The following is a 26217-nucleotide window of genomic DNA, read 5'->3' on the forward strand; positions in this document are numbered from 1 at the left end:
TGAGAATACGTGTTAGCTAAATCGTTAGCCTAAACTGAGTTACTTACACAGAGGGAAGGCTTTGGGGTACTTTAAGATGCCACCCAGCAGTCTACCAAGTTATGGACCAGTTCTTATACCTGTCTGGTATATTTCAAGGTATTTTGGAATCTATTTGCTGGTTGATTGGGGCTATGGCTAATGATTCTTGTGACTTGTAACCCTAAGAGAATCAGCTGTTACTGACCTGCCTGAATGCTGCTATTAACTATGTCAGTGTGTTTGTTTTGTATCTGTTGGCAATCTGTGAACTCAGTTGTCCCTGTTGGAGAATGTAATCCTGAATCCTGAAGCAGATAAACAACTTCTGAGAAGTGAACCTGCTGCTACATTAACCATTAAATGTTAGTGAGTCATTTTGTACATGCACTTCTGTCTATTTCTTAATATGTACCTTTGAGTGTTTTGAAGCTGTCTACTTCTAATGAATTTGTAATAACTGGTGTAGCAGTGCAGAACACATTCAAATACTCAATCTGAGAGTCAAGATTATAAAATATATCTCCTTAATTTGTTTCACAGATAGACTCTAATGATGATTGCTACACAAGCATTAATTAACTTAAAGAAAAAACTGTTGGATTTTAACGCATTCAGAAAAGGGATTAATCACAATTAGCTTATAAAGTACAGCTATATATCACAATCAAAGAAATGAACACTTGACAGCCCTACCCACTCCAAAATTGTGTTAATAGTCTTTTAAAAGGACACCACAGAAACACAATAGGAAATATATTTTGCAATTAGCTTGAAATCTCTAAAAGAAGACCATTAAAGTTATCCCGTCCTCTTGGAATAAAGTGTTATCATCAGTCAGGATTTTTTTTGCAACATTGTCAGTAATTATTTCTAATTTGGCATGATGAAAGTGAAACAGACTGGATCTCAACAGACTGGCCTCTGTTTGATATTTAGAAAATGTTTCATCATTGTGGAGTTATTTACAAAGCTAACAGGAAAGTTAGAGGCCTAGACAAGAGGATTTCAGGTCTTCTGAAACCACATGATTGTATACCAACATCAGTAATGATTTATTTGCATTAATATATTTTGAATAATGGGACCAGAAGGAGATAAATGCAAATTAGAGCTTGGATTTAGAAGAACTGCAGCTCTTCATCATGACTTGGTCCTCAGAGTAAGCAGGTCTGCAGCTTTGTACCTCTGCAGTTCAAAGGAAAACAGAGAAAACGTTTGAGACGCAGCTGGTGGTTAATCCAGTAGAGAATAAAAGTCCTCCCCTCATGCATCTCTGTCACACATGTTTGGGCAGCTTTTGAATGTGATGAAGAAACAGAGAGATAATGCCCGTGTTCAGGCATGCAGCATCACAATGCACTTCATTTTCTGCTCCCGTGCTCCCCGGGGCCCTCTGAAGATATTCACACATCACCACAACATCAGCCGTTAAATACTCGCTTAAAGGGGCAGAGCGGAGGAATGCTTTTTACCACACTGGGGCGATTATGCAGAATGTGCACGGTTTGATGGGTTTATTGATCAGTGCCAATGATTCAATGATGACTTCATTAGATGCTCAGAGTTTTGGCTTTTAAAGATCTGGTTTGGTTAAGATGGAGGTGGTAAAAGTCTTCTCATCAACAACAGTTCCCCTTAAGGAATCAAAACCATTAAATGAAATAGTCTTTTGAACAACTATTACTGAGTGCAAAGTTTCATACTTTAAATCCATACCAATCAGATTGGAAAACCTGCTACAGCACTAGTAATGTCAATTTTACTTTTCATTGCATTAAATTACAGGTAAGCTTGTGCATGCATTGAAAATAAAAATACAGGAAAATATGATTTAATTGTTTCTTCATCAAAAGATCCAGACATCAAATCAATAAAATCGTCACCCAACACACATAGATAGTTCAAAATAAAATCAATACACAGAAAAGCAGCCATAAAACAGTGATGATCATACACACATATAACCAATAACACAGGAATATCAATGAGGGGAAACCAATTATTGATCTGTCCAATCATAGGGGTCAACATTAGATATTTAGCTAATTATCTTTATTGGCATTTTGTTTGCTGATTATCAATAAATCAAATATTTAGAATGTGCTACTTTGGCTCCATCCAACTCCTCTGGTTGTCTCTCCACAGTCTCCAGCCTACAGCACTGATTGGCTAGATCAGTGATACTCAATGCATGGCTCTTGAGCCACATGAGGCTCTTCTGTGATGATTTGAGGCTCTTTTATGTCTTAATTTGAAATATTATTCCCCAGAAAACCTTAAAAAGGGAAACTTTGACCTTAGAAATCATCCTTTGTAAGCCACATTAATCAGTTTGTTTCCCACACTTAGAGTTGGCTTTAATTGTCAATCCTAATTTTTTTCTGTATACTTCCATTGCCCTTATTTACAATTTTTGCCACTTTTTTATCAATTTTTACTCCTTTAAGCCCACTTTTGCCATTTAAGGCCATTTTTTTTCCCACTTTGACCATTTTTGCCACCTTTTTTGCTTCTTTATGCCTGTTTATTCACTTTGCACTCATTTTTGCTGTGTCTATGCTGTTTTTTTTTTTTTTGTTTGTTTTGTTTTTAACCAATTTTGCCACCCGTAACTCATTTTTGCTCACCTTTCACCCAGTTCTCGCAATTTTATGCCTGCTTTGCCCCTTTTGACCCATTTTTGCTGCTTTATTGGGCCATTTTTGCCACCCTCTGCTTCTTTTTGCCCACTTTTCCCACTTTTTTGCTGCTTTTAGCTCAATATAGTCAATTTTCACTCTTTTTTCTAATGTTTTTGCTACTTTTTGACCATTTTTGTCAACTGTAACTAATTTTTTTTGTCAATTCTGGCCCATAATTGCCACTTTCTGCCTTTTTTTGCCACTTTTTCCTCCCTATTTTTGTCACTTTCACCCAATTTTTGCCATTTTTTCATCATTTTTGCCATCTATAACTTATTATTATTGCCGCTTTAACCCATTTTGCCACCACTTAAATTGTGGCAAAAGGTATTTTTCAATAATTTGGCCCTTTGGTTGAGCAGGTTGAGTAACACTGAGCTAGATGTTGAATGAACATTTGGCATCACTTCCTGTTTTCCTGTTTCTATTTATTGTTTCACATATCAGTCATATTTATTGTACAGTTTGTCTGTCATCATGAATGCATATTAGTTCCAAATATTGGCTATAGGTCAATCTATTAATAACAGGTATCAGGTTTGTTCGACCCCTGACAACAATAGCTAAGATGCAAACAGAATTCCTGTACCTAGCTAAAATCTTTGTACATTAGCATGTGAAAGGGCTTTTTGTATACTTGTACATAAAAAGATTTATTCATCAAACTTAACATCAGCATTTGCCTGAGTTCTCCCTAATTTGCTTTTTTCTCAGAGATGTGTTCCCACTGTATTGACAGAAGTTTAATACTTCACAACTTCACATCAAACCTCCAAATTTCCCTGAAAAACTCAGGCCTGGGTGCTGGCTGAGCTCAGTTAGTCGAGCAGGCACCCATATACAGAGGCTGTAGTCCTTCACGCACTGGTCTCAAGACTGCTTCCTGGTCTTGGCGCTGTTTGGTCCATGTCTTACTCTCCCTTTGTGAAAAGAGAAAAAAAGAAGAAGAAAGAAGTCAGGCCTTACATAGCACAGTCTAAACCCAATGGTTCATCTAAACAAATGACCAATATAACTTATGTATACTTTCTCTTTCTTAACAAAACGTAACACTTTTTCTGATGCTTAAAAACTGTAGCCTGGCTTCTTTATTCTGTTGGTGGTGCATCCCACAGCACAGAGCAGTGTTTTTAAGCTTCTTACTTTAATACAAAGTCAATGGAGACCAATAAACAATGGAGACCCTATACTAGTGTGGGTGGGACTCCAATGTACTCTGTTTCTATTGAATTTTTCCTTTGTGCCAGACATTTTCACTGTTGTTCAAATACAGTTATGGTTGGAGGTGGGGGCAATTTACATTAACACCACAAAAAAGGTACTGTTTGAAATTTATACTCATTAAAGATCATTTGTTGACCTTTTTAAGAGTATTTGAAAAAAAAACTGCTGAATAAAGAACTCCTTTTTTTGGAATATAACCTGTTTGTATGAATATTAAATACATTTTGGTTGAAATGCCACATTTACATTTTTAAATCTATGAATAATGTCATGGAAAAGGCTTCAAACAAAAACCTTTGAAACAGTTAAATGCCTTTATTTGATGCCACAGTCTACCCTGACAAGCTAGATAGACTGTAAGGCAGGGGTTAGCAACTACACTTGAACAAGAGCCAGCTTTTACCTCGTATTTAAGCTGAATATTCCTGAGGCTGTCATGCTGATCATCACTGGGTTTGTTGCTAATATGCCATGTAGTGATAAGTGAAAAACCCCAGCAGTAAACTGAACTCCCAAAACAAAGTCGACAGAAAATGGCAGCTTTAGTCAAGATTGAACTGATTAGGATTGTTTCAACCTCAGTTATTTGTAGAGGGGTTTGTTTTTAACCACTTTTAGGAGCTTATAGAAAATAAAAGGTCAAAATATCACATTAATTTTTGCCTGTGCACATTCTCTGAAAGATTAGCAACAAAGTTGATTTGATTGCATTAGTATTTTTTATGTAGTGTCAGATTTTAAATAAGGCACCCTCTGGACACATTTAAGGCAAAAATCTACACAGACAAAAAACACTGCTATTAAATCATCACACTGATTATCAAGTTTCTTCTGCATTTTTTTTTTCATAAATCACTTAAACAGCATCAGACTTGTTCAAAACCACCAAACATTAAATCATTTTCAGGATTTTAACCCTTAAAATTCCTGTCTAACTATTTGAGTCATTTATTATTTATTACAAGAAAAAAACATAAAAATCAAATTATTTCCTGTATAATAAATAGTAAGGGGATGAGGCTTCGGTGGGGATTAAAGTCTTGAATATGTCAAAGATTAGCAGCAAAACTGATTTGATTGCATTATTTTTTTTATACAGTGCCAAATGCTTCCTTTTGACACCTTTGAGGCAAGAAATGCCTCATTGACTTCCATTAACTCCATTTTTTTTATTTAACCTTTATTTAACCAGATAAAGACACATTGAGATCAAGATCTCTTTTACAAGAGTAAGCTGGCCAAGAGGTCAGCAGCACATGTCATGATAAATAATACAATACAGGGACAGATTACAACAATAAGTTAAAACAGACAATAATTTGGAAAGTGCTTAGGTAAATTGCAGATAAAGTGCAGGGAAAATTACTCAGTCATAATAATCAAATCAAATCAAAACTGTGTATTCTGAAATGTTAGTGTTTTCTCCTTGTAGGCTGATGCAGTTTTTGGTACATGTACATTTTTGCCACAAAGGTGTCCAAAGGGTAGGCTACATGTAAGACTAAAACACATTGGATTTCAAAATATTTTAGACCCGCAAAAAATCATGCCATGAGCTCTAACGCAGCCTAAATGATCACCCAATCCAAAAAAAATCAAAAAACTAAATTGAGAAAAAAGTCCAAAAATGTCTGAGGGGGGCATAATGGGGGTTTTGGGGGCCAGATGGGAAGATGCGGGAGGCTTGAAGTGGCCCCTGGGCCACCAGTCGCTGATCCCTGCTGTAGGTTATAGGATGTTGTTGCAAAACAACACAATATGAGCTTGACAGGTCCCCTTTAGCTTCTGCCTCTTTCTCCTTAAATGACACTGATTGGTCAGGTCATTCTCTGACCACTAACTAGCGTATCAGCTGCACAATGAATGAGTAAAAAACGGCTTGTTCACCAGGGAATGAATAAGTTAACCAAAAGGTAAATAGTGAGTTATTCATCATTCGGAATAGTCTCTAATGATTACTTGTTCATTGGTTACTCTTAGGATATCCCCTATTGTATAATGGAGCAGTATTTAATCATTATAGTTAGCAGTTAGTCATTTGTTACCTAGTAACATGGCCAATTATTGTGGACCTTACTGTTACCTGTTATCTTAAAATTGACTTACCTGATGATGGAGTACCACTTTAAAATGACCGACCGTTTTCACAGCCTCTGTTTGTTTAACTTCCTGAGAGTCTCGACTCTGAAATGTCTTTTTTTATGATTGCATATTTCCCCTTCAAAAGAACATCTCAAACCATCACTGTTTTAAATCCAGGCAGTGCTCTTTTCTGTAGATTTTTATTAGATAATGTTAGCTTTGTCCTTTAAAATTCAATTTCATCGTCTTGTTTTGGAGAAAGGTGCAGTATATTTCCACAGATAGGCCTCCTCATTTCCAAAACATAGCCGGCATTACTCAGAAATGAAGGACAGAGCCATCCAGAAGCAAATTCTATCATAAACACTTTGGGGGATAAAAGCATCCAAGAGTATGACAAAGCACTTTTATAATTGCACTTTTTGGCTCTGCATTGTAATATCTTACCTCAGCATTGGATGTTTTTGTTGGAGCTCTGCTATAATTATCTGGCTTGCTCATCTTTTCCGTTGGAGTTGGACTTTATTGTTTGTATTAATTACAGAGCACTGTGAGCTGGAACAAAGTGCTGCTGATGTTACATGAAAGCCAAACAGTTATGCTGGGCTTTAGTCTGGTTGTTTTCAAAGGATTTATGGCTGTTAAGAACCATAAATGTGCTGTTGTTAACTATGCCACACTCTTTAGAAGCCATATTTATCCTTGCTCTGCACCACAACGCTCATTTTCACCTGCAAGAAATAAATCAGTTTTTGCGAGCAAGCAGCTGCACTTTCAGATGTGTAATCTGCTCCATGATATTTCCCCAGCTTCATATTCTAATTTTCAGAGCCTCCCATTAAAAAAAGTGTGTCCCGGCAGGTCTGTCCCTGTCGTCTGGATTTCCAGCTGTACGCCTCCGTGCTGCTGTCGGGCAAACCTCAAAGCTGTTAACTGGTGAAGATAAACATCAGCAGTGCTTGAAATGATTGATAAGATTGTTGCCTGATATCCAGGAGTGAGGCCGAGTCTGTCACCTGAGATTTGTAGAAACCATTTCAGTGTCTGTGAGTGATTATTGATATATTTTAGGGAAAACAACCTGCATAAAGGTTGCTACAGACCATGATGGAAAGATTATTTTCTGAGGAAACCTCACTGATTGCAGACTGGCTCTGATTTTTCTCCTTGTGGTAATTTGGGGATGATTTATACATTCAGATGACTTGGAAACTGTTAGTTTGTTCATTACTCAGCTGTGTTTGGATGGACAGCTGGGTGATACCGACAAGCAAGGACGCCTGAAGTTCGGACATTCACTCACAAATAAGTTATATTTAGCCTGTCCTCAAACTGCTGCTGAGTGCAGCTCTGGAGGCTAATACCTGCACACTCTCAGCCACCTGTACTGTATTTAAACTCAAACCAGACAAGCCAAATCTGATCTATTTCAAGTAGAACTCAGTCTACATTTATAAACCTACAATAGCAACAAAGTCCAGCTGATTTTGCAAACATGTAAGCTGCAAATTTACAGGAATTTTAAGGCAGGTTAACTAAGAAATATGAGCTTAACCAAACACAGCTACACTATATAAACAACATAGCTACTTTTTGAGTGTAGCTTAAGCCATGCTAGCTATGTTAACTACATAGCTTACTCAGCTAATGTAGCTATTCTTCCTGGGGTGCTGGGCTCGCATGTTGACTTTAACACAGTAAGTTCACTAGGAGGCTCAATCATATTAAGTCAGACTTAGCTACACTAGCTACATAATTAACATTACTACATAAGCTAATGTAGCTAAGTTAGCTATGCAGTAGGAGCTTAATCAAACACAGCTACGCTATGTAGACAACATAGCTGTTTTTGAGTGTAGGTTTAGCAATGCTATCTAGGTTAGCTACATAGCTTACTCAGATAATGTAGCCACATAAGCTGTGTTTGCTAAGATAGAAGATGTTCATGGGGGATGAGCTTTTCTTCTGTGACTGATTATTTCTTGCTGAGCTCTCATGTTGACTTGAGAACAGAAAGCTCCCTAGGAGGCCCACTTTTATTAAGTCTGGGATAAAAATTTGACCTTTCACATACACAGATGCAGCTCATCCTAAAAGGGGTGCATGTAGATTCCCTGCTAAAGGCTAATGCTACATGTGGAAAGTCTGGGCTGGCTGCTCTGAGTCACCAGACCTTACTGAAAACTCAAATTTTACCCCATAGAGCACCAAGGTTAGAATTAATTTAAGACTGTCTAATAACAACAACCTCTAAGTGTTCATGATTTCAACATCAAGAGGAACACGTGATGATTGGCTCATCTCTGACAGCACAAGCACATTTGACATTAATAGCTGCACTTGCTGGTACATAGCACCACTTTGCATCTTCAACCTTGAAAATGTGTGTTGCCGTTGTGTATTGTAAGCATCTAATACTCTAAATTCTCCTAAACAGAATCAATTTTTGTCACTCACTGCAACTGTACCATACATGAGCTGTGTGCTGAGCCTTTCAAATGGCCTCTTCTTAATGAACACTCCACTTAAGTCTTTGTCAAACTAATGTAGCCTAGACTATTAAAAGTTTATTTCATTGTAGACTTAAAGCGATTAAAGTCTAAAAATGCATTTATTTCCATGCAGACTCATTATGTCATGGAAAAAAAATCCCACTTTTGTGACTGCTCTGCTCTCTGGGACTTTCTTCAAATATGCTCAATAAATACTCTTTTAAAGGGCCATTAAAGAAGAATTAAAGTCCTGGGAGCTATGATTTGATTTAATCCTGGTTTGCATATTTTATTTAGTAACACTAGCCAGTTTGATTAAATTTCAGTATGTAGCGAGCAGTGGACATGATTTCTGGCAGAAAGTGTCAGAAGTGGGTCATGTGGACGAGCCTCTGTGCTCAATGGAGAGCAATCCAAACACTCGAGTACAAGCACACCACAGAGAGCTGCAAAGAAGAGACCAGGAGGATGTTATTAAAAGACCATGCCAAATAATGAAGAGAGGACTTTCAAGATTTTGTAGAGTAGATGCATAAGTGAGGCTTTCACTTAACCTTTTCAATCAGTTAATACTAAGAGTGCAGCCTCGCTTAGGCTGAAATTTCTGCAGAAGCACTCAGAAACATGAAAAAAAATGTTTAATATAAAATAAAATGCTCTCTTCTGACCATAGCTTTTAAGATTCCTGTGAGCAACTTTCAGGTTTTATCCATTTTGTCAGTGAACAAATAGCAGAATTAATCCCTTTATTGCTCTTTTCCTGCACATGTTAAAGTGGTACCTTTTCACAATAAAAGCCCTTTCTTTATTTGTATGTCTAGTGTTTCACTCACACGATCAATTTTTGGTGTGTGAAAACATTTAAAAGGCTGTGTGACAGCAGATTGTTTATGCATTTTCCAACACATAACCTTTCTACAACTAATTCCAAAAAACTTGGGGCGCTGTATAAAATGTAAATAAAACCAGAATGCAATGATTTGCAAATCTCATAATCCCATATTTTATTCACAATAGAGCATAATCAAAATTGAAACAGACATTTAGTGAACGGTATTAGCTCATTTTGAATCTTATGGCAGCAACACATCTCAAAAAAGTTGGGACTAGGCAACAAAACATATTAATAAATGGTACCAATGAAAACTGCTGGATGAGAATGTCACAAGTTTTTTCACTTAGCAAACTTCTTACAGTTGGACCAATACAACTCATTTTCAGGATACAGTGTTAACCTGGAAAATTGAAATATTGTTGAAAAAGCTAGATTATAAAGAACTGGAAACAACCTCCCCATGTAACTGGTCTCCCCAAGGATTCAAATATTAAGGAGTCACACTAGACAGGAATTTGAAAAACCTCTATAAATTAAACTATCCAGCTTTAATTAAAAAACTAGAGAATGACTTGAGTCGATGGACTGACTGGTCTCCCTCCTCTTTAGTCTGCAGGACACGGTGTCCATGGTTTCTGGAAAGGATTTCAAATTGTGATTCATCTTACCACAGAACAGTTTTCCATTTTGCCTCAATCCAGTAGAAATGGCCCAGTGGCCCAGTGTTCCCAACCATTTTTCCTTGGAGCCCTCCATACATGTACCCAAGAAAAGTCACACATTGCCACCAAAATCAACATAGATTTGAATTGTTTCACTGATGAAACCATAAAAAAGGCCAATGCATGCTTTTCATATCAAAAAAACTTTACATAAACAACTTAACTGCTTTATCATGGTTTTAGCCAGTATTTGCAAATCAAATTTTTGCAGCCTTAGAGCAGACAAAGCCCCCCTAAGATCTTTGGTAACCCCCTTGGGGGGTCCAGAACCCCAGTTTGAGAATCAATGGCCTAGAGGTCCTGATGTTGTTGGAAGCTGTCATCCCATCCCGACTTTTTTGAGATGTGTTGCTGCCATCAAATTCAAAATGAGCTTTTGTTTTTCATGAAATAGTCAAATGTGTCATTTTAAACATCTGACATTGTTTATGTTCTAAATATGGGTTTATGAGATTTGCAAACCATTGCATTCTGTTTTATTTACAGTTTACACAGTATCCCAACTTTTTTGGAATTGAGGTTGCATTTCAGGAAAAAGGAGATGATATATGATCAATTTTGCACCTGCTGGTCTCATTTGTTTCAGTGGACTATATTTAGGCATCAATATTGATCTCATAATATTTTATTATTAGCCAAAATATGCTCAAATAAGCTCAAGAACATGTAAAAATAAGATTTTTGCTTTACAGTATTTCTAAGTTTCTTTTGTTGACCAACAGCCATAAATCATGTGGTAGAAAAATATTTTTTAAGTTTGTTATAAAGTGAATTTAAGTTTTCTTGATTTTTTTTTGCTCATAGAAGTAAAGTTTTGTTTCACCTTGTGGCAAAAGAACTCTGCTGAGCTACTGTGAAAGAAAGATTAGAAAGTCAACAACAATTCCCAGCAGCCATTGTAGTAAGTTGGTAATAATCTCTGATTGATTGTACTGTATAAAGGACCTTTCCTTTTTTCTCAGCCTGTGCTTATTTTTCCTCTAAATACTGAACAAAAATATGATAACTCCTGGGAGAATAAGAAGGCAAGCTGAGAAATCTGGCCTGAAATGTGTTGACCAAAAGCTCTCCTGTTTAGCAGTCTGAGAGCCAACTCAGGGTCTAATAGGTGTTGCCATGGCAGAGGGAATCTGTGCGGAATGACTAAGTAATAGCTGGAGTGGCTCGCACGGCCTCTCCACTTTCTTTTCACCGTGCAGCACTAGAAGCAGCACAGCTCACAGAATTTTCAGAGAATTTGGGGCGTGCATTATTGCTGCACGGCTTTTTCCATTTGCAATGCTCTTTCATTAATCAGCATTAACACTGTTCAATGGGGAGCCCGATTCATGTAGCGCTCCCATGGGTAACGATTCATCCCCTCTCATTTGTGGTGCAAAAATGAAGCAGAGTGGGTGAAAAGGGGCCGTCTAATTAAAAACAACCACTCTGCACAATATGCAGGCTCTCTTAAAAGGATTATGATGAATATTTGGTGGTTAATAAACTGTTGGTGAGTGGAGCTAATAAATGTAAAAACAACTTTTTCTCATCAGGGCTGCTTCTTAACCAGGAAATGAACTGGAAATGCTCTCGCCTGGATATAAAACAGAATTATCACCTCTTCTGATCAGCAATTTTACAAGCAGTAATCAAGTAAACCAGGTCACCTCATTTAGTGAGTGGTTGGGTGTTACTTTCCCCTTTTCAGCTTACATCAAAGACAGCGCGCCTGATCAGGATGATTTCTTAAACATTACAGATCTCTGTTTCATCTCCTGCGACGGGGCCGCGTCAGATAATTACTGAATTTTCTCTTCTATGGAAGGCTTGATGAAAGAAGACAATAAGAGCTGCAATAACAAGAAACAATGTTTGTAAAAGACGCAACCTATGAGAGTGGCGCCTCTGTTTACTGCAGACTAATTGGAAAGGCAGAATACATCATTTTTCAGAAGGGAGAATTTGTAGCAGACGTGACGTGTTAGGAGAGGAAATGCTAATACTCCTGCATAGTTGAGGGTTTAAAGGTGGAGTCAGCATTTCAGAGTAGTTCACAACCTCTCATCGAAAACACTGTTCCATTCACATTCCATTCTTCTTTGCAAAACTGCGCAACCTCTGTCAGTTTGTACATAGATTGGGAATGAACAACCCTTTTTAAGTTCAGACTCAAATTCTCTATTGGATTGAGGTCTGGGCTTTGACTCAGCCCCTCCTTAACATTCACCTTGTTGTCTTTAAACCACTTCTGTGTAGCTTTCTCTATATGCTCATCGTCCTTCTGGAAAATAAATGTTCTCCCAAGCTGTAGCTCTCTCACAGATTGTCCTCCAGGATTTTAGCTTCTGAGAAGCATCCCTAGAGCATGATGCTGCCATCAGTGGCTTCACAGTGAGGACTGCATATTTGTGAAGTGCAGTGTTTGGCCAAAAAGCACCATTCTGGTCTCATCAGACCAAAAAACTTTCTTCCACATGACCATGGAGTCTCCCACGTCTTTGACAAACTAGTTGTGATTTAATGAGATTTTCTTCAGCAGTGGCTTTCTATTTGCCACTCTCCCATAAAGCTTTGACTGGTCAAGAACCATGCAACAGTTGTTGTCTGCAGAATCTCTCTCATCTCAGCTTGGTGGCCTCTCTCACTAGTCTCCTTCCTGCACAGTCACTCAGTTTGTGAGGACGGTCTGATCTAGGCAGATTTACACATGTGCCATATTCCTAACATTTCTTGACGATGAATTTGACTAAACTCCAAGAGATGTTCAGTGCCTTTGATTTTTTTTGTATCGATCCCCTGACTTATACTTTTCAATAACCTTTTCTCCGAGCTGCTTGGAGTGTTCTTTTGACTTCATGGTGTAATGGTAGCCATGAATACTGATTAACCAATGACTGGACCTTCCAGGCACAGGTGTCTTTATACCGTAGTCTCTTGAGATGCACTCAGGTGATCTCTATTTCCTAATTGTGAGACTGCTAGCACCAGTTGGCTGGACTTCTGTTGAATTAAATCACTTTAAAAGGGGTGAATATTTATGCAATCATTTATTCTATCTTACATATTTGTGGTTAATTTGTTGAAATCTGTTTTTACTTTGACATTAAAGAGGGGGTTTTGTCCCTTTCTTTCAAAAAGCCAATTTATATTGACCATGATTGAATTATTTAATCCATAAAAGGGTAACACACCCAACAATTTTAGAGGCACTGTACAGGCAGGGTTTAAAAGACTGTAAGCTGGTGAACAATGGCGACCAGTGTAGGGTTTTGTTTTGATGTAGCTATAGTATAGTGGCAGATTTGATCAGAACTGGACAGGGAACTGCTCTGAGAGTTTTTTTTTTTTCAGTAGAAACAATGTTTTTGTTCTTCTCATTCTTCTTGTCATGGAGCTTGCCATAATTACAGTCAATCTTTGGTTGCACAGCAAGCCGTTATACAAGGGGAATCAGTGGAGCTCGGATGTAGCTATAGCGGCAGTTGTATCTAAACTGGAACAAATTTCTTTATTGGAGTAGGAACACAAAACTACATTGGAAGCTTTTCATGGCAGAAATGATGTTTTTGCTTTTCTCCAGATTGACTTTGACGTGAGTTTGTTACACCAACTGGCTCCACTAACAATCGACAATAAAAGCTAATGTGTCAAGTTCACTCACATGCTTACTACATCATATGCTTCGTCACTCTTATTGTCCCCTAATAAATGACACAGTACTTTTATCCAATTACCCTCTTTTTTTTTCAAAAGTTCTGTCCTCTGTGTGGGATATGTCTCACATCCACCTGGGCATGTCCATGAAATAGTCTATCTGGCTTGTCAGGCTAGATATCTCCACATATACACGGTTTCCATTGACTTGTTGGTATTCAGCCAGGCAAAGACTGACAGTGGAGTTAAATAACCTTAAAGATTCAAGGTTTTATGAGAAAACATTCCTGGCTTAAGCCCTGTAAGCCCCCCTTAATGTCATCCAGGCCACCAGGTATTTTGCAATGTGTTAACTCCTTCCCAAGTAGTTGAAATGACTCCACTCCAGTACACATTGCAGTAAACATGACCCCTGTGTCCTCTGTGGTATCCGTAGCCCATCTAGTAAAGCAGATTTACAGTATATAAAAATGTCATATTATAAACCTGTGTTACTGATGGCGCTACTCAGATATATCTGATCAGAGCCTGCACACAAGGAGATTACACTCAGAGTGAGAAGATTTCAGCAATGCAATGAGGAATAAAAAAAAATGTTTAAATTCCAAATCAGCCACTGTCAATGTAGCTCATTTTATACATGACTTCCATCATTATCTGAGTCTTTTGCTGAAATATAATCAAACCTTGAAATTAGAAGCTGATTTTATTTTGAAAATTTGCTCTTTGGCCCCTTGGCACATTTTAAAAGCCTCTAACAAGACTGCTTATAGAAAGCAACACTAGCTGGTATTTTAAGCAGTAATTAGAAGAGATCTGATAGGCTGTTAGTTTTGGAGGATATTTTAAAACATCTTGTGGTTTCTATAGGCAGTTCAACTCATTAAAGAATCCAATTGTTAATTACTCAATTGCTATAATGGTTTTAATTAACATGCAGATTTCCCAACTACCTCTTTTTAGATACAATAGGCAGTGAAGGAAGGGCTGTGTTCATTAAAACAGGGCCTCTGTTCGAGCTGTGTGCCCGTTTCTGTCTATAGAAGGGGACACATCTCAGCTGAAAGTCAATTGCTTTCACAAATCACGGATGAGTGGTCGATGCACCGAGCGCAGGTTAGCGTAGCAAATGGAAACACCTCGGTGGGACTTCAGAATCTTTTATCTGTCAAAGAAATAAATGGAATGATCTGGAGGATGTTGTAGGAGCCTCGAACTTTCAGTCGAATGCAAATGAGACACTCGAGGAGAGAAAACGGGGATTTAGGGAATGCTCTCAGTGAGTTTGTCCAGCCTGAGCTTTTGTTTGTCTGTGGAAATGCAATGATCTCAGAGGAAACAACAGTTTGTTTTCTGGTAAACAAGGAAAATCAGTGGGAGCCACAGAGTTCTGCAAGAAATGGAAATTGACTTTCAAATTTTCACAACCTTTTGGTCAACACTCCCTCCACAGTGATATCATAGGATATCAGTCAGTGCAGAATTTAAGTCACTCTTGTTGTATCTGCCTGCAGTGTTTCAGCTAACTTCACTGTCTCTAAGGCAGACAAACAACAGCCAAAAATATGTTAATAATTCATCTCCATCTCGTATTTCATGGAAATGAGACCACCAGATCAATACCCTCCATTGGCTCTGCATGTCTGTGGATGATCTGTGTGTTTCCATTGGTGCAGGAGTTGGGTGTGGCTGTGTGGTCAAATGACCAGAATCACAATAACCAGGCAGAGAGTGCTTTTATTTTGTGCCCCCCCCCCCCCTGCTGTTTAGTATTCTGCCTGTGGAAGCCTTAATAGCACGTCTAGGTAAAGTCACAGAGGACAGCTGCCAAAACCGGTTTTCTACCCAGCTGATTGAAAAATCTAATTATTCGTCATTGATGTGAAGAGTCTCCTGGCTCTTGGTTTTAAGGTAGAAAGCAGCGCTGTCATCAAGATTCACATTAAGAGCAGAGCTGATTCTAGAGGCTGAGAAGTTTTGCTCCAGCTGATCCCATTTCTTTGTAAGTTTTAGCAGCTATGAGTCAGAAAGGTTCAGAAAATCCCCCATGCTTACTTTGAGTTTGAACATTTAATGATATTTTTATTCGGTGTAAAGCTGCTGCAACAAATTTCACTGACAAAGATATACATTGAAAATAATCTCTGCACACCTGAATGTAAGACAGGTGCTTCAAAGGAGGAGGGTGAAAACTATGCTAAAGCTCTATGCTGACATATTTATTGAATCACACAGTTTAGTCAACCAACCTTTATCAGGTTGCCATAATGGCAGCTTCAAAGCATTTCAGTGCAACAGGAGAAACAAAGAGTACCTTAGCTTTCAGTCGTCTAATCACCTGAAGCTGTTAGTCGATCATCAACCAGAAAACAGTACAAGACGTCATCCTGTAGCAAATATCAAACATTGTCTCACTCTTGGTGCCGGCTGTTTGTCAGAGTAAACTCTTCTTGTTGATTTTAGGGCTGTAATGATATTTATATTAGTCCTGAACCATCAAAGTTTTGCGCACACAGTCACATTTCCAACTCCTCTAACTAAATGCAAAATGCAAATACACGTGGTCTCCGCACTGAATCCACACCCCAATCTGGGTGTTTGCTACCTGTAGGTAAACGAAGAAGAGGCAGGCCCAAAACAAACCACACAAAAAAAGACGTTGCATGCTAGCAAGAAGACACAGTGAATCTGTAAGACCTGTTGGCCCCCTTGTTGTGTCCTAAATCAGTCCTTAGTCCCTTACTGGCTCACAGTAAAGTAACTTAGTCCTGCAGATCTCCTAGAGTCTATCATCAAGGAGCCAGATGAAGGGACACAAGAGTCTGACCACCTTTAATATATAAAACATTTTGTGACAAATGTGCCTTTGATTGAAACTGTGATGTACTATCAACTGAATAAACCTCGTGGAGTGAGCCACCGAGTGATGATGAGCCATTCATGAAAGAGCCTGTGCTACATAATGGCTCCATACGTGAGCCACTTTAGTTAGTTCCTGTTTGTGTGTCAGTTTCCCTTCCTCTGTCCTTTGTTACTATGTAATCCAGTCCACATTTTAAAAAGCCAAACTGTTAATATAGAAGAGACATTAGAGAGCCGAAAAAACCAGCTCTACCAAGCCAGAGTTTAATGAGCTAAACCATGACAAAACTGAACCAAGCCAAAGACTGCTTTGTGGAAACGATTCATAACTGGAATTCCTGCCTGCTGCTGTTTCTCTGTGACTTTTATTTTTTAACACTTTTTATTTTTTTGCCTGAATACATCACTACTTTCAGGGCACAGAAGTGGCTTAGGAATGTTTGTATTTTCACACTGGACTCTTGGCATAGTGATAAACATCTCAAAACACTATTAGTAGCGTTTTTTAATGCAGAAATCATTTCTTGCTGCCAAGGGGTATTCTCCGCAGGGCTGTTTCTTGCAATACGTGGACTATGCAAATGCATAGAGCCCCACAAGCCAACAGGGGGGTCAGTGTATTTTCTGGCAGATCCATGTCCTATTTGAAACCCAAAAGAAAAGGCCTTTTTCTCATTTTTTCATTTTGGTCACAAAAATTGTTTGTTATTTGTCCTCAGCTAGCCTTGGATGAATGTTAGTTAGTGAGTGACATCAGTTGTGTTCTTGCGGTTGAAGTAAAGAACTTCTAAAAATACTCGATATGTGTTTTATCTAGTGACATGTAGAGGATTTTACATGTATAGAGGAGTTTTTCCTTATTATTTTGCTTGGTTAAGGTAAGTTATTTTATTTGTTTGAGTGGCTCAAATTTACATGTTTAATTTTGATATGAGAGGTTATCATGCATATCATACATGTATGCATCATTGGCATGTTCATGGATCATCTACTGGATTTGGAATCTCTCTATCGTAGGGTGGCACACTTTGGGCACCTGAACAGCATTTTGCATAGGGACCCCACAAAGCTAGAAACAACCCCAATTCTTCGCTATGATGCCATCTGTGAAGAACCTCTGTACTCTCTGTGGACTTTGACTTTTATCACAAAGACAAAGCATCACAATGGTGTGAATATCCCACCTAAAAACAGCAGAGTCTATAGGCTTATTGTGACCGAAAGGAGCAGGAATAGAAAGAAAATTGAGCAATAAAACAACAAAAAGCACCGGTATACTGGTGCAATATGCAGGTCTGGTCATGCAATCATAAAATCCATGCGTTTACATGTTTAAGATTGAGCCTTGTAATTATGTCCCCATTTCAATCACACAGAAATCAGGAGCCTCCTGATGTGTGGAGTGATGCTGAAATTTGCTACAATGCTACATTTCATGTGAATAACCAAATATTTAGTGTTGAAGTGTACAACACAAAAGTGTGTCCTCTTCAACACCAAGCACCAGGTGGAATTGCTGTCCCAGTACGTTAAGCTTGCATGAGTGTTCAGTATCTACTGTGATGGATTTTTTCTGGCTGATGATCAACCATCAAGCTTTCAGTGAATGTCAGTCCCAGTGGCTGCAGTCCTCATTGTTTATATACTGTATAGATACTCTGACATGTTCTGATGCTGCCATCAACCTTGGTCAGGGTTGGTCAGAGGAAAATGAGTGATCCAAAATGTATGTCAGTATAAAGTGAGACAGTAAGTAGGAGCTCTTTTTCATTGTTGTCAGTGTCAATGTATCCAGGCCTGACTGCATTTACAAAAATAGGAGTTTAGTTGTTCTACAGTTGAGCTGCCAGTCAGTGCCATAGCTGGACGCTGTTGCTAAAAAATTACATCCATGACATTTGAATCCTTCTAACTTGTGTATTTTGTAACACTTTCTCGTAACTATATTTTCAACATTAACATAGCATTTGTTAGTATTAGCTGATACATTTTCAATCAATAAACCAGGCAGAGAGGGGGACTGAGCCCCCAGTTAGCCAACAGGCAAACAGCAACCCTTAAATAGCCCATAGCTTTAAATCTTAATATTATTAAATGGATAAATACAAGGAAATGACAACAACAGAGGACAAAAACAGCTTAAAGAATTATAAAGTGAAGTCATAATAAAAATGCTTGCATAAATGCAAATAGAAAGATTAGATTTGCATAGTTCCAGTACAGAGGACAATGCCACGTTAAGCTCTAAATTGCATCAAATTCAAATTTTAGAAAAGTATTTCAGATGAAGAGCATTTTTTTTACTGGACTTGAAAATGTCAACATCTGTGTTGTATTTCATACCATCAGGAAGTTGATTCAGTCTGTTATCGCCATAGTAACAGGAGGCAGTACCATATATGTGCCTGTTCAGTATGAAGATGTATAATCTGTGTGTGTTGATGGATTATTGTAAGTGACAGTGCGGGCATGTCTGTATGAATCTAGAGGTTTGTCTCATGTATGTATGTTTCCCCGTTCTGATTAATTTCCTGGATATGCTGTATGAGAAATGTTTGACGAGTTTTAGCCTGACTTTTCTTCTACCTTTGAATGAGGGGAATAAATGTAATGGAAAAATATATTTTCAGCTGAGGGAATGTTGGCCTCTGGCATGTTTTAATGTGAGCACCAGAGACATATAGAGAACGTATATACAGTAAAGTATGAGTAGTCCTCCCTGTTGAAGTGTCCTTGATAAAAGAGTGGACCTCTACCATCTCTAGGGTTTCTTCTCTGTAGCTTTATCTGACCTACCTACACAGTCTGTCCTCCCTGAAGAGCTGAGGGTTATAGGGCGAGGATTTCACTTCAGAATCCATGAATCATCCTGATATTGTGCCTCAAGTAGGGCTAGGAGACAGGAACCAGAAAATAACATCTTAACATTATGGTGTGGATGTGAATAGATGGCAGAGGCAGACTTTCTTCTCACACTCAACATGCCGCTGACACTGGTGTAATTTGGCTGTGCTTATGTGGGAGTTGGTTCAAGTGCAAAACAGATGTAATACCACTCTACTTCTTTGTGTTTTTTCTATGACCAGGAAGCAGAGACAGGATTTTAATCAGCAAGCATCGGCTCCATTCTTCATTAGCTCTTACCAAAGCAGCAGGAGGCACATTTGGAGCAAGAATTCTTAGATTAAAGAGAATTTCAGACTTAGTCTAAGTCAGCCTTCCCCAGACTTTAGTATGCAAAGGCCCATTATGAGACCTTTTGCTTTTAAATGATGCTGCTCACCATGTTTGGTTCTTCTTCTATCAGTCATGTACTTTATCCATGCACTGATAAAATAGAACAGAAGAAACCAGATCAAGTTGTGCACATACTGGACAAAAAACTAGCTTTCTCATTCTGATTTTTCATGAACGATGGCCTCTATCTGCTACATTGCTACTTAAGAAGTTAGGTACTTGAGTAACATATTTACCTGCAGCTCGAATCAAATGGTTAGAATTGCTCTCATCATGCTAAAAATTTCATAAGAACTGAACTTTCAATCCTGATCCGGACACATGCTGTCCAGTGACATGAGAGATCTGCTTGTTAGGTAGAGGAGCAGCGCTAAAAAGCTCCAAAATTACGCACAGGTATGGGCGAAATTGATGGCACGTGCAAGGATGTGAGTGGTATTTCCAATAGAATAGGGATTAGAGGTGTTGAAAATAACCATTGCCATGACACATCATGATGTAGACATGGATGACTGCATCGATGCAGAGGCAGCTCATCATTGATGCAGACTGATGTTGCTTGTGTATTTTTTTTTTTCACTGCAGCGTGACCTACCTTAGATACTCTAATAAATTACCAGCTTCTAAAGATATTGATGCCAGTATCAGTAGAAATAATAACTTGGGCAAAATTGCAATTTCAGCTGAAATTGCGTGGGGATGCTGAGAGCTGAATTGTGGAAGAACTGCTGAAAGTAGCCAAAAGCACAAAAATAGCTGAAAATAGCATAAAAATAGCATGAAATGTCATAAAAGTAGCTGAAAATGGCATTCAGTAGCTCAAAAAAGGATAAAAATAGCTGAAAGTAGCCTAAAGAAAGCTGAAAACAGCCTAACAATAGCTGGAAGTAGCCTTAAAATAGCTGAAAATAGCATAAAAATAGCTGATTTTGGCCTAAAAGTAGCTGTAAATAGCATGAAAATAGCCATATTATAAAAATCATAAAAGTTAGAAATGAGAAAAGTCATAGCAGTCGAATGACAAAGAAACTGAATTTTTTAAATTTGAAATGGTGTTGATACGACAAAGTATGAAGGAGGAGATAGCCAGCGCAATGGCCGATGCGATTTTTAATAGTGTGGATGCTCAGCATCCCCACTAATGACTGTGTTTGCCACTAATGAGCAGCCCTACTCTACATCTCATTTAAACAACATATCCAAAACTCTCTATATTGCCCTATCCCAGTCTTAAGGAAGTCAAAGATGAGTTTATCAGTGGTGTATATCATTTAGATGTTGTGTGTGTCTAATCCCTGAGCTATAAATTGGAGTGTTTCAGGAGTCTGTGGTTAAAAATAATCTGTATAAATGTCCAGTGAGCTGCTGTGTAAATCCTGCTAGATTTGATTGTATAGAAAGTGTTAGTGAACACTGTGACCTCAAGTAGTTCTGGTCTCATGTATCATCACACTGCCATCTCCATTCATCTCTGTTATTGATTCATCTGTGGAATTGCTTCTGCCATGACGCAATGTGAGCAGGAGGCCCGCTGCACACAGAGGGTGCAGACCTCTGACCTCGCACATAAATCACACCCTCTAATAAAATTGACTCATCCCTGTTCTTTTTTTCCCCCTTCTCTATTTCCTGTAGGGTCAAAGCAAAGAAAGGGGTGAACCTGATCCAGACCAAGTCCAAGAACGCCCAGTGGAAGGTGGAGTGGGAGGTGGTGTCAGGCGCCAAGCATTCCATCACAACCATCGATGTGAACAAGAACAAAGCAGTCAAACAGGGGTAAGTCAACAGCCGGGGGCCTAAACACACTCCGTCTGTCTCACAAACTACTGCAGCTGCAGAGGGTGATTCCTGCTCTCGCTCCTGCTACGGTATTTTTCTTCCTTAACAATCAGCTTTAGGTCTCCAAAAAACGTTTCTTTGCATGTCGTAGTCATAGTTCACCCTCTGATTAAAGGCAGCTTTTAAAAGTGTTCACTGTTCTCTGTAAATGCCTCGGGAGCTGCACAAGATAAAATACAACGTTAGCCCACAGCAGAGACTAAAGCACTCTGCGCTTTACTGCACAGAGCTAAATGAATGGAGATGTTATCAGCTCAGTCTCGCTACAGCTGCTGTTAATTCAGCCTATGAGGAGTGATGAGGTAGTTTGACCGCAGGTATTAAAATACTTTTAAGATGAGATGCTGTCTAGGAGCGGTAATTATGCCAACTTCCTCAAAGAGTTAAAACAACAAGTCACAGTCATCTAGCGTCTGACGGGACTGTAATAGACTCCGTCTGGGCACATTTTACGGTAAATACACCTTTAAAAAGAAACACAAAGTTGCTAAGGGATTTGTGCACTCAATTTACGCTAAATGGTGTACAGCCTGTAAATCTTGCTTTGAGGAATACAGCTAAATTTAACTGCCAAATAAATGTAGTTAAGGATTAGAGCAATTACAAACAGCCACTCTTTCCTTTTATGAAATATCTTTACTGAAAACAAAATTCAAATATAACAAAATAAATGTCACAGTGTCTGCAGGTTTTATTATCATTAGTATAATAAACTAATTTGTTTGTCTTGACTGCTGAGCAATTAATCAACTTTCAATTTCAGTTACAAACCTGGATTCTCAGGATCATAAATACAAAATGTTGTGCTTGTTTTGTCCATTCATAGCTAAAAGAGTTTAAGGACAGTGCCGGCTATCATTGAACACTAAAATATGTGGCAACAAGCATCTTATTCTCCATTTCATCATGCTTACATCACCTGACAACTGCAGAAAAACAAGAAAATAATTTAAACTGCAAGTTTTTGTCACTTTTGAAGCACATACAGCACCTGAAACACTATTTATGTCCTGACAATCAGAAAAGTCCCAGCCAGAGCTTGGTGATGTTAACATACTGGTAAATCTAAAATGCTGCAAAATCCTTCTACTGAAACATCTCTCTGGATATAAGTCTACAAAAACAGTGACATGTTTATGTATTTCTATGGTGTTTGGGTCAGTGATGCTGCTGTTTAAGGAGGAGGGAAAGACAAGAAGTTATTCATCATCAAAGCACAGATGAATTCCAACTAGTTCACATTAGCTAGTTAACTTGTGGGCTCTATGAGGATAACTGTAAGCGACGATGCTGGTTAAAAGATATTCGGCACAATATTTAAAGAAGTCTGTTTAGCTCTGAGGTGGAGTTTCTTAAAGGGACAGTGGCGCATCTTGTTAACCCTCTGTAGGTTTTGCTTCCCAGATGGAGAAATCTGGTCTTGTCTCTTCGTCAGTTAGTGCGTCCATTTAAACAACAGCTTTCTGTAGAGGGGTCTGGCTGCAGACCGTACATTTCTGACAGCCACTGTCTGAGACGCCATATATCTCAGACAGGAAGAGCCGTAATTTGCCAGATCAATGAATTTTCAGTTTTAGATTTTGTTTTTTTTTTTGTATTCATAAACAAATTCTGCCAGTTACATTGATGAAGTAACCACATTGCAAACATTACAGACTTAGAAATATTTTGTAAATAAAATGAAGAAAAAGGTCAGTGGTCTCATGTGCAATTAAAAGTCAAAGTCAAAGTGAGCTTTATTGTCAATCAGGCAATGTAAAATAAATTACACAGAGGATCGAAATTTCGTTTCCTCAACTCCAAATGTGCAAATATCACTAAAACACGCAACATGTAACATAATAGAGCACACAGACATCAACAAAATGACAGTAGACACAACAGACGGACAGTGGGGCTACATTATGCAGGATGGAATAATTTACATTCACACAAAAATTTTTGAGGTATGTTGTTGAAGTGCAAATAGTGCATTATGTGCAATATCTGCAGTATGTGCAATATGGTAAAGTGCAAGTGCAAAGAGTATTTGAGTCAATGTTATATAAACAGTCAGTTGGTCTTGTGGGTGCAGTGGTTATCAGGTTCATAGAACGCTCCTGTTTGAGTTGAGTAGTCTGGTTTGTGGGAAAAAGCTATTTTTTAGTCTGCTGGTCTTGCACCGCATGCTGCGGTAGCGCTTACCAGATGGTAGGAGGGTGAACAAGTTGTGTGCTGGATGGGTGGGGTCTTTGATGACATTGGTGGCTCTCTTACAGCAGCGGGACGAGTATAAGTCCTGAATGGATGGTTGGGCTGATCTGGTGGTCTTCTCAGCTGTCCTCACCACCCTTTGCAGCGCCTTCTGGTCAGCAACAGAGCAGCTGCCGTACCAGACTGAGAGGCTGCCGGTGAGGATGCTCTCGATAGCACACCTGTAAAAGGTGGGGAGGGCCGGAGGGGGGAGGTCAGCTCTCCTCATCCTACGAAGGAAATGGAGGCGTTGCTGTGTCTTCTTGACTAGGTAGGTGGTGTTGGTTGTCCATGTCAGGTCATCTGTGATATACACTCCCAGGAACTTGGTGCTTTTCACAGACTTCACAGCACTGCCATTGATGGTGAGTGGGGTGTGTGACGTGTGTTTCTTCCTGTTATTACAGTTATTTCTTTCGTTTTGTTGACATTCAGTTGAAGGTTATTGATGTCACACCAGTTGATAAGCTGTTGAACCTCCTCTCTGTAGGCTGAGTTGAATTAACTTAATGATGTGATTTGAGTTGAGTCTGGCACAGCAGTCGTGCGTCATCAGTGTGAACAGAAGAGGGCTCAGCACATATTCCTGGGGGACCCCGGTGTTCATGATGGTGGCCTCTGAGGAGTTTTTGCCAACTCTTACTGTCTGTGGTCTGTCAGTGAGAAAGTCCAGTATTCAGTTGCAGAGTAGGGTGCTGATGCCAACTGCGCTGGGTTTATTCACTAGGTGTTGGGGGATGACTGTTTTAAAGGCTGAGCTGAAGTCAATGAACAGCAACCGCACGTAGGTGTTTTTCTTTTCCAGATGAGTCAGGCTTAGGTGTAGTGCTGTTGCTATGGCATCATCAGTGGAGTACTTCGGATGGTATGCAAACTGGAGTGGGTCGAGTGTGGTGGGGAGACTGGATGTTATGTGTGTCTTGACTAACCTTTCAAAGCACTTCATCACTATGGGAGTGAGTGCTATGGGCCGGTAGTCATTCAGTGATGTTGCTGGAGATTTCTTGGGTAGCGGTATGATGGTGGTGGCTTTAAAACATACTGGTATGATGGCTTGGCTCAGAGAGGTGTTGAAGATATCCGTGAGTCAGCACAGTCTCTAAGCACATGCCCAGGTATGTTGTCAGGACCTGCAGCTTTCCTGGGGTCCACCTTGAGTAGTGTCCTCCGCACATCAGCTGGGTCCAGGTGAAGTGTTGCATTGTCCGAGCAGAGGGGGGGCTTTTGTTGGTGTGGTGTTGTTTTCCTCAAACCGGCTGAAGAAGGTGTTAACTGAGTTGAGAAAGTCTCTGTTGTCCTCGCACGGTGGGGGTATTGGCCTGTAGTCAGTGACTGACTGGATGCCTTGCCACAGGCGTCTAGCGTCTTTTGTGTCTGTGAATTGTGACTGGATTTTCTGTCCATACGCTCGCTTGGCTGCTCGCACACCCTGGTTCAAGTTTGCTCTGGCAGATCTAAGGGCATCTTTGTCCCTGGACTTGAAAGCGGTATTCTGTGCTCTCAGGAGCTTACGCACCTCTCTGGTGGACCAGGGTTTGTCGTTGGCTCTCATGGTGATGTTTTTAATGACAGTCACATCTTCCATGCAGTTAAATTAAATATAGACCTGTTTCAGCAGTAGTTACACAGTCGCCTGTTTTAGCTTTGTTAGCTTTAGCTAAGGCTAACATAACTACACTAGCTGCATAATTAACATTGCTACATAGACCTATGTAGCTAGGTTAGCTTTAGAAACATGAGCTTTTCAGCAAACACAGCTTTTTAAAGCTAATTAAAGCTACATAAATAACATTTCCACATAGCTTAAATTCCTATTTTGTGAGTTTAGCTTTAGCTCCGTTAGTATTGTTATCTATAGCTTAGTTAGCTTTTGCAAACTTAGCTAAGGCTAAGGCTAATTCAGCTACACAGATAAGGCAGAGACATAGTTTATGTAGCTGCTTTGTGAGCTTAGCTTTAGCCACGTAGCTTACACAGCTAACAGAACTATGTAATCTGTACTAGCTGTAAGTTCTGTAATGACACACGGCTACGTTTACATTACAGTGTTTCGCAAAATAAAAGTGATATTTCTTAGATTTTGACCAAGTATAGTTATGCTTTGAATGTGTTTCCATTAAAGAGAGTTTTGGGCCTGAGCCTCCTAAACACCTAAAATAGAAAGACTGCTACTCCTAAATGCTTCAACATATAGGCATCATCCTGGTCACTATGGAAACGTGACACTTAAATGAATATATCCAGAATCACTGTTATTTTTACTGGAACAAATATCAAGGAATAAATACCATAAAGTACATTTTTGAAACTTTTGGTATAATTAATGAGCTTAAAAACAATAAAAGCAGCTGTTA

The 26217-nt window shown here is 39.0% G+C and overlaps 1 protein-coding gene across 2 annotated transcripts in view; it reads left to right on the top strand.

Annotated features, from left to right (window-relative positions):
• Positions 1 to 26217, top strand: part of tmem132e (transmembrane protein 132E) — an 803754-nt gene that overhangs the window by 650734 nt on the left and 126803 nt on the right. For both annotated transcript variants that reach the window (XM_041801770.1, XM_041801769.1), the window contains exon 3: positions 21428 to 21568. In XM_041801770.1, coding sequence (XP_041657704.1) covers positions 21428 to 21568 — 141 coding nt within the window. The remainder of the gene's footprint in view (positions 1 to 21427; positions 21569 to 26217) is intronic.

The sequence above is a fragment of the Cheilinus undulatus genome, linkage group 12, assembly GCF_018320785.1.
Source record: "Cheilinus undulatus linkage group 12, ASM1832078v1, whole genome shotgun sequence".
NCBI classification, from domain to species: domain Eukaryota; kingdom Metazoa; phylum Chordata; class Actinopteri; order Labriformes; family Labridae; genus Cheilinus; species Cheilinus undulatus.